General features: G+C 32.8%; 1 protein-coding gene across 1 annotated transcript; it reads left to right on the top strand.

Moving 5' to 3' along the window:
• The first annotated feature begins 6 nt into the window (after window positions 1-6).
• LOC116350141 (ankyrin repeat domain-containing protein 50-like) lies at window positions 7-6,164 on the top strand. Its single transcript, XM_031781877.1, has 28 exons — window positions 7-145; window positions 221-319; window positions 403-501; window positions 577-675; window positions 1,081-1,179; window positions 1,249-1,347; window positions 1,431-1,529; window positions 1,714-1,812; window positions 1,896-1,994; window positions 2,070-2,168; window positions 2,301-2,399; window positions 2,483-2,581; window positions 2,657-2,755; window positions 2,836-2,934; window positions 3,009-3,107; window positions 3,225-3,323; window positions 3,407-3,505; window positions 3,581-3,679; window positions 3,763-3,861; window positions 3,937-4,035; window positions 4,126-4,224; window positions 4,521-4,619; window positions 4,699-4,746; window positions 4,832-4,980; window positions 5,170-5,304; window positions 5,371-5,427; window positions 5,488-5,671; window positions 5,744-6,164. Exons 5-28 carry the CDS (start codon window positions 1,161-1,163, stop codon window positions 6,088-6,090), a joined length of 2,622 nt encoding a protein of 873 aa, XP_031637737.1. The 5' UTR covers window positions 7-145; window positions 221-319; window positions 403-501; window positions 577-675; window positions 1,081-1,160; the 3' UTR covers window positions 6,091-6,164.
• The last annotated feature ends 3,754 nt before the right edge of the window (window positions 6,165-9,918 follow it).

Genomic DNA, 9,918 nt, shown 5'->3' with positions numbered 1-9,918 from the left:
AACTATAAAACATTTCTTAAGCTTTGTATCAAAACCATTTCGATAGGTCATGAGCGAATTGTTGAAGTGCTACTTAAAAACGGAGCAAATGTGAACGATCAAAATGACGACGGAGAAAGTGCCTTGATTTGGGCTTCGATTCAAGGTAATGCAATCGAAATTCACTTTAGTCACACTTTCGAAATATAGAGAATAATATTGGAATCTCATTGTCACTCAGGTCACTCAAATGTTGTTGAGTTACTGATAAAGAATGGTGCAGATTTTAATTTAAAAAATAAGCACGGAAATTCACCAATACATGGTGCCGCATATTACGGTAATTTGAAGTTCAATAAATTTCTCTAGAAAATATAAATTACAAAACTATTCTCGAACTTTGTATCAAAACCATTTCGATAGGTCAAGAGCGAGTTATTGAGCTTCTACTCAAAAACGGATCAAATGTGAACGATCAAAATAAGGATGGAGAAACTGCGTTGTATTTGGCTTCGGAAAGAGGTAGTTCAATTGAAATTCACTTTTGTCACTCTTTCAAAATGTAGAGAGTAATATTGGAATCACATTTTCACTTAGGTCACTCAAATGTAGTTGAGTTATTGATTAAGAATGGAGCAGATATTAATGTGAAAGATGACGTCGGATGGTCACCAATTTATGCAGCAGCTTTATATGGTAAATGCATACTATGTTTCTAGCTAGCTATTTATATCAGCTATTGCTATAGCGATATAAAAATAGCTGCTATTTAACGTATCTCTTCGCTCGGACGCTGTGTATGCGGACATAACAATGGTCTCATTGTTTGAAATGTTTAACATTTTAAATCATTTTCTAACAATGACATCATTGTTATGTCGAGTATACGCAGCATCAGAGCGAAGAGTTGCGTTAAATAGCAGCTATTTTTATATCGCTATAGCGATAGCTGATATAAATAGCTAGCTAGCAACATTGTATGGGTAAATGGTCATATTTAATTACTTAAAATGCTTTTTTCTTGAAAATATGTAATAGAAGAAGGCATACTTTAAATTGAAATGTATTAACAAAAGAACATGAACATTTTATCAATTCAAGGACATGAACGTGTTGTTGAATTATTGATCACAAATGGTGCCCTTGTAAATATCAAGAATCAGATCAGATGGACACCTTTAATGGCTGCCGCTAGAGAAGGTGATTTAAAAATCAATAAAATATAAATCACAAAACAAATTGAATTTTGTAACAAAACCATTTCCATAGGTTATGAGCGAATTGTTGAAACTCTACTTGAAAACGGAGCAAATATCAACGATCCAAATAACATAGGAGAAACTGCCTTGTATTGGGCTTCGGGTAGAGGTAATTCAATTGAAATTCACTTTAGTCACCGTAAGTCACACTCGAAGTATGGAGAATAACATTGGAATCTCATTTTCACTCAGGTCATTCAAATATTGTTGAGTTATTGATTAAGAATGGTGCAAATATTAATTTCAAAGATAAATACCAATGGACAGCAATTTATATAGCTTCTTCCAATGGTAAATAATCATATTCAATTTCTTAACATTATTTTTTTTTTCAACATGTATAGAAGAAAGCGCTATTTTGATTGAAATCCAGAGAAATCTATATTTTGGCGTTTTAAAAAACTGTATAATCAAAGTTATAGATCCCCTGTGATTCAATTAATCACTGAAATAATTAAATCTCTTATTTCTCGAGGTCACTTAAATGTTGTTGAGTTATTGATTAAAAATGGCGCAGATATTAATTTGAAAGATAACAACGGATGGTCACCAATAATTGCCGCCGCTCGAAAAGGTCACTTCAAAATAAAAAAACCTATCTGCAAAATATAAATTACACAATATTTTTTGAATTTTGTAACAAAATCATTTCCATAGGTCATGACGGAGTTGTTGAAGTTCTACTAAAAAACGGAGCAAATATGAACGATCGAAATAATAACGGAGAAACTGCCTTGTATATGGCTTCGGAAATAGGTAGTTCAATTGGAATTCACTTTAGTCACACTTTCGAAATATAGAGAATAATATTTGAATCTCATTTAATCTCAGGTCACTCAAATGTAGTTGAACTATTGATTAAGAACGGTGCAGATATTAATTTGAAAGATATCGAGGGAGGGCCACCAATTTACGCAGCTTCTGTAAATGGTGAATGATCATATTTAATTACTTAAAATGCTTTTTTCCTCAAATAACGTAATGGAAAGGAGCTTATTTGAAATACGGTATTTCACATCGAAATGTATTAACAAAAGAACATGAACATTTTATCAATTCAAGGACATGAACGTGTTGTTGAATTACTGATCACAAACGGTACCCTTGTAAATATCAAGAATAAGTACGGATATTCACCAATACATGGTGCTGCAGATAAAGGTGATTTAAAGTTCAATAAATTTCTCCAGAAAATATAAATTATAAAACATTTCTTAAGCTTTGTATCAAAACCATTTCCCTAGGCCATGAGCGAGTTATTGAAGTGCTACTTAAAAACGGAGCAAATGTCAACGATCAAAATATCGATGGAGAAACGGCATTGTTTTGGGCTTCGAAAGAAGGTTATCAAACTGAAATTCACTTTAGTCACACTTTCGAAATATAGAGAGTAATATTGGAATCTCATTTTCACTCAGGTCACTCAAATGTGGTTGAGATTTTGCTTAAGAATGGCGCAGATATTAATTTGAAAGATAACAACGGATGGTCACCAATAATTGGCGCCGCTCAAGAAGGTGATTTGAAGTTCAATAAACGTCTCTATAAATTATAAATTACAAACATCTTAAGCTTTGTATCAAAACCATTTCGATAGGTCAAGAGCGAGTTATTGAGCTTCTACTCAAAAACGGATCAAATGTGAACGATCAAAATAACGATGGAGAAACTGCGTTGTATTTGGCTTCGAAAAGAGGTAGTTCAATTGAAATTCACTTTTGTCACTCTTTCAAAATGTAGAGAGTAATATTGGATCACATTTACACTTAGGTCACTCAAATGTAGTTGAGTTATTGATTAAGAATGGAGCAGATATTAATTTGAAAGATAACAACGGATGGTCACCAATTTGCGCAGCTTCTGTAAATGGTAAATGATCATATTTAATTACTTGAAATGCTTTTTTCCTCAAATAATGTAATGGAAAGGAGCTATTTCACATTGAAATGTATTAACAAAGGGACATGAACATTTTATCAATTCAAGGACACGAACGTAATGTTGAAATACTGATCACAAATGGTACCCTTGTAAATATCAAGAATAAGATCGGATATTCACCAATACATGGTGCTGCAGACAACGGTGATTTAAAATTCAATAAATTTCTCCAGAAAATATAAATTATAAAACATTTTTTGTATTTTGTAATAAAACCATTTCCCTAGGCCATGAGCGAGTTATTGAAGTGCTACTTAAAAACGGAGCAAATGTCAACGATCAAAATAACGATGAAGAAACGGCATTGTTTTGGGCTTCGAAAGAAGGTTATCAAACTGAAATTCACTTTAGTCACACTTTCGAAATATAGAGAGTAATATTGGAATCACATTTTCACTCAGGTCACTCAAATGTAGTTGAGCTTTTGCTTAAGAATGGCGCAGATATTAATTTGAAAGATAATAACGGATGGTCACCAATAATTGGCGCCGCTCAAGAAGGTGATTTAAAGTTCAATAAATTTCTCTAGAAAATATAAATTACAAAACTATTCTCGAACTTTGTATCAAAACCATTTCGATAGGTCAAGAGCGAGTTATTGAGCTTCTACTCAAAAACGGATCAAATGTGAACGATCAAAATAAGGATGGAGAAACTGCGTTGTATTTGGCTTCGGAAAGAGGTAGTTCAATTGAAATTCACTTTTGTCACTCTTTCTAAATATAGAGAGTAATATTGGAATCACATTTTCACTTAGGTCACTCAAATGTAGTTGAGTTATTGATTAAGAATGGCGCAGGTATTAATTTGAAAGATAACAACGGATGGTCACCAATTTACGCAGCTTCTGTAAATGGTAAATGATCATATTTGATTGCTTAAAAGCCCTCAAATTATCCATGGATAAACAAAAGAACTAGATACATCAAAATTTAATCAATTCAAGGACATGAACGTGTTGTTGATTTACTGATCATAAATGGTGCTCTTGTAAATATCAAGAATCAGAACAGATGGACACCTTTAATGGCTGCCGCTCAAGAAGGTGATTTAAAAATCAATAAAATATAAATTATAAAACATTTTTGACAACCACCATGAGTCCGTGTATATTAATATAGGCGAGAAAAAAGTCGCAAAATAATGCGCCATCTGTTGATGTGGTTATTAATGTATGTAATTACAAAGACGGAATTATTGGATGGCGTCTTAACTAAATTTTCATATCGTTTGTTTTCAACCACAATTCGTACACGTCTCCAGATAGCGTTTTTACAATATGACATCTCTCAGTCATAATGGTTGATTTTTGAATTTTGTAATTTAAAATCATTTCCATAGGTCATGAGCGAATTGTTGAAGTGCTACTTAAAAACGGTGCAAATGTCAACGATAAAAATGACGACGGAGAAACTGCCTTGTATTTGGCTTCGCGTAAAGGTATTTTTGAATGAACCTATATTTGTCATATTTCTTATGAATTAACACTAACAAGTCAAACTAATTTCTATTCACTCAGAAAATAGGAAAATAATTGAACTTCTAAGTATTCGGCCCTCAGAAAATGGTAATGATCATTTTATATAAACCATTTTTCAGATCGCTTTGGACACGCATTTTAAAAAAAAATTCGTGTTCAATTTTTCGTTTAGCCTGTGTCCGCCATTCAACGGATCGTATTGTAACTGTTGAATTGGTCCCAGACGATGAAAATCCACAGATTTTTGTATTTGCAAGAAATTATTCAGGGGATCGAAGTTTTAATGGTGAATTAGCTGAAAATAATGAATTCCCTTGGATGGTTGGTATTTCATGTTGAATATTTTCTAACATTCTGATTAAACTTATTTCACATATTCTCAGTAAGGAATTCTATGTTAATATATACACTTCTTGTTAAAAATGGGTTCACAAAAGAGAAATCTGATTATTTATATATGTATGAACTATATATAACTTAAAATGCTTTTTAACTCCTTTTATTTCTTAGGCAGCATTGGTCTATTTCGACGAGGATTATAAGGTGTCCTTCGATTGTGGTGGTACAATCATTTCGAACAAATTTGTGCTGACGGCAGCACACTGTATGAGTCGGAGACAACCGATAATGGTTCGAATGGGAAGGGTAAGAAAAGAAATACACTGCAATACTTTATTTCAAAATAATAATAATAATATCAATATGAAACAGGTGTCTTTGAAAAACGGAAATAATGACGCAATTAAAGCAACTAATCATGAAATTGAGGTTACTATTGCTGGTATTTTGTAAGAGAAATTAAATATTAATTAGAATTATTTTGAACAGGGGATCATCGTTAACCCACGTTATGATCGTGACACGAAAGTGAATGACATTGCTTTGATTCGGGTCAAAAACACAATCCAATTTTCAAGTTACATTAGGCCAGCTTGCTTACAAACAAATTTGCATGACATACCATCGGATGTGAAGCTCACTGTAACCGGCTGGGCAACTACATCAGCTGAACGTAGGCTATATTATTTTAATTTTTAGCATGAAAAATTAAACTAATTTTAACTTAATTATATTGGAATTAAAGAGAATGTGCAATCAGAGATCCTGCTCAAAACGGAATTGATTACGATGCCCCTATCGGAATGCAACTCAACAATGATGGAATGGAATCGTGAGCCAAATTTGCCAACACATCGAAACGGTCTGATTCAAGGACAGTATTGTGCACATGACCCTCAAGGAAAAAACGACACTTGCTACGGAGACACTGTTGGGCCATTGCAATATTTCCCAAACAATGAAACATCGCTGGCCACGGTGGTTGGCATTGTATCGTTTGGTCAAAGCTGTGGTCTTGCTTTATCAACCATTTTCACTAGGGTCGCATATTACTTGGACTGGATCGAAGGAATTGTTTGGCCCAACGTATAAGGCACCAAATGATTTGAATTTGGATGAACGAAAACACTTTTAATGAATAATTTTTTTTAGTTCTCTTTCTCATTCGACCAAATGTATATGATTTTTTGAACATTTTTTTAATTGAATAAAATGAGAATAATTTTTCATGCATAACAGCTGTTTGATATCGATTATGACATCAGCATAATGAAATTAATATTTTCTGTAGCAGTGTATGGGAAATAGCAACTGCTAATTCTAGTGTTGTTTGAATTTGAAATGCTTGATTGTGTCTTTCTGCGAACACCAAAAGTCGAAAGAGTCGTAACCCTTTGCAAACCACAGGATAGTTTTGCCACTCTAATGTATTGTGCTTTACAAAATTCATTGAACAGTGCAGTTACGCAAATTTTGAATCTTAAGATCTTCAACTTAATGAATTTTTTTTTTTTAAAGAGGTTGAACAATCATATTGGCAAGACATGTTAAACAATTGCTATGGCGAAATGTGTAAATATCTTTTTTAAATAATTTAATGAGAGAAGAAAAGAGAGAGAAAGTGTAAATGGAAGATATTCATAATCTTAACATGGTGATCATAACGCAAACAAGTAAAGAGACTCAACTATAGCATAATATGTGATCGAAACTGTTATCAGCATGTGCTGATGTGTATAGCTTTCATATTTACACTTTTGAAAGCGTGTCATTATCATGGGCTATATAGCGTATGAAGTAATGCTAAACCAAATTTGGTAATCAGTACGATTTGTTCCTTCCTTTATTGAGGTTCAATTCAGAAAAGTTGCTATTTAAAGCGAGTTAAAGTTCTTTTTTGTTGTTTTTTCAATTAATTCTTTTTCATTTATTAAATATATAAATATTCAATTTTAAACAAATCGAATTAAGTTTCGATTCGAACGATGAATTCCTTCATCCTAATCATTTTATATTTTTGTGCAATTACGATCAGTGGCATTCCAGGTACATTTTATATAATTCACTAGAGAAGAAAATTATATAATATTTTTTAGTTTATTATATCAAACGAAATTAATTTTGTAATTGTTCATTTTTTTAATAATTTTATTTAAAATCAATCTGCTCCCCTTGTGGAAAAAAATGACTGACTGACTATAAATTAAGTCAATTTTAATCACTTTTATTCGGTTAAAATTACCAATAGATGATTGAAATCGAATATAGTCGGTTATGTTTCAGAGTCAACTAAAAGAGATTATAGTCAACATAGTTGACAAAAGTCAATTTCATATACTTATAGTTAATCGTATTTAACTATGATCACAATCGACATTTCTCAACTCAAATTAAACGAAGACGCATATAGTCACTTATAGTTAACTTTAGCTGGCTGAAATATCAGCCATTTTTGTCCCAAATTAGTCAATTTTCAGTCGACTATGAAGTCGAAATATTTCCACAAGGGTCTCCAATTGACATCCGTTCTATTCGGACCTTCGCAACACACTGCTCTGTGTGACGGCACTGCCGTCACATTTACAATCATGCCTTGTGTGCGTGTGATACGCTGTTGTGTTGTTTTTAAAATATATTTGTGTTTGTGTGGTGTGGGAAACACTACATTTCCCTCCCCCAGTTTTTTATTTAATGAGGAAAAAAAACTTATTTCTAATTTTTGATCGCTTATAATTATTTCAATTTCTCTTTCAATTTGTTCATAGATTGATTAGAATTATTGTTATTCATTACTTCGAATTTTCTCATTTTAGATAAAGTAAACAAAAAAAATTATTTGATAAGGAAAAAAAATAAATCTAATTCTCGGCTGCATTCGATAATTTAGTCAAGTTCTTATGAATTTTGAGTTTTCTACCTCTTTTTCGGTAAACGACATATTGGTCAGACGGCACCGAATCAACCACAAATGGACCAATAAATTCATCAGAGAATTTTCCGTTTTTGTGTTGTTTTTTAATTAAAATGGAATCACCCGGCACATATTCAACAGGCGAAATGCGAACATCGTGAGCCCTTTTATTTGCCCGCTTTCTCTTGGAAATGTTTTCGGCGGCAATTTCAAGTGATTGTTTGATACGTAAACGAGTGTCCTCGACGTAATTATCGTATGTATATATAGGAGTGTTGGACAATAAGGATCTTGGAATTCGAACTGCTTCACCATAAACAAGTTCATGTGGTGGAAATCCAGTGGCAGTACTGACAGTGTTATTTATGGTGAAAAGAGCAAATGGAACAATTCTGTGCCACTCTGTAGCATGTTGTTTTGTGAATGCTCGCATGTATTGATTCAATGTTCTGTGTTGTCTCTCAACAATATTGCTTTGAGGATGATACGGCGTTGAAAAAATTTGTTTAATTTTGAGCTTCTTGTTGAGAGCCTTAAACAATTCAGCGTTAAAATTTTGTGCATTGTCTGAAGTCAACAATGTAGGAAAATTGAATGGCAATAATACATTATTAACCAAACATTCCGCGGTTATTTCAGCGTTGCAATCTTTAGTTGGAACTGCTATGACAAATTTAGTGAGATCACAGGTTGCCGTGAAAAGGTATTTGTGCCCATCAGAACTCTCAGGCGAAATTGGTCCAACAAAATCAATGAAAATATGTTCGAATGGTCGAGAACCGACGCTAGTTATCATCAATGGTTGGCGAGTGTTTCTGATGACTTTAGTTTTTTCACATGACGGCCTTAGAAGAAAACAATAACATACAGAACATGCTGCAAATAATACTAATACAAATTTTATGAGAGCAAAAACCAAATATATAAAGAGACAGCGCAAAAGGCAAATGCAAAGCCAGCCTAATTACATAAGAAACACATGTAAGTAGGCTGGTTTTGCATTTGCCTTCTGCGCTGTCTCTTTATATATTTGTTTTTTGCTCTCATAAAATTTGTATTAGTATTATTTGCAACATGTTCTGTATGTTATTGTTTTCTTCTAAGGCCGTCACATATTAAGAAACGCTTGACAAAATCGATTATATCTTTGTTCATTGTTGGCCATTTATAGAATTTACCGATTGTTCTTTTCATTCTCTCAATGCCAGTGTGACCACCGAGCATTGAATCATGATATAATCGCAAAACTTGATTGATGTGTTCAATATTTGTTAATTCAATTATCTGTCTGGCAAAATTAACGTCAGACATATTTTTTTATAATGTTTTGTTAGAAAATGAAATACTTTCAAATGTCGTACAAATGGGTTCATCATGAAAGTGTGAAAAATCTTTTCTCGAGTACTTCTGCTATTAAAATAAAGAATATTTCGATGCCAAGGTTTGAACATATTTTTTGGTCTCGAACTTCACGCCGCTTGAAAGGCTTGAAAAATCGAACAAATATTATTTTGAACTTGCTTAATAAAATACGCAAATACCACCGTGCGGAAAAGTTCGTCTTACTCCCGTAAGAAGACTCTTTATTTATTTTTAAATCCAATGAGATACCTTAATTTTTACATTTGCGACCTGTGACACTTGAAACGTAGTAAACAAATTTCCTATCACCACGAAGGTAACCTTTAAAAAATATATATGTATTGTTGTGCAATGTACATGCGAATTGTGAATATAAGTTTACATCACAAATAAAGCGAAAAATAAGTCGATTGTAGCTGCAGCTTTGATTGGCATTCAAAAAAGTATGATTAATATAGACTGACCCCCAAAACACAAAAGTTCGAAAATTACCGGTTCTACCCCCGCATATTGTTCCATATGATGTGTAGAACTTTTGTGTTTTGGGAGCCAGCCTAATATCCATACGTTATTTATTCAATGTGTGATTTTGATGCGAGTATTAATATGCAAGTGATCATTCTTTCGGGAGTTTTACATTGAATAAT

This window comes from Contarinia nasturtii, unplaced genomic scaffold (genome assembly GCF_009176525.2).
Source record: "Contarinia nasturtii isolate CC-2019 unplaced genomic scaffold, AAFC_CNas_1.1 Cnas_scaffold_3731, whole genome shotgun sequence".
NCBI classification, from domain to species: domain Eukaryota; kingdom Metazoa; phylum Arthropoda; class Insecta; order Diptera; family Cecidomyiidae; genus Contarinia; species Contarinia nasturtii.
The sequence above is the reverse complement of the archived record's forward strand: the minus strand, read 5'-3'. Positions and strand labels throughout refer to the sequence as shown.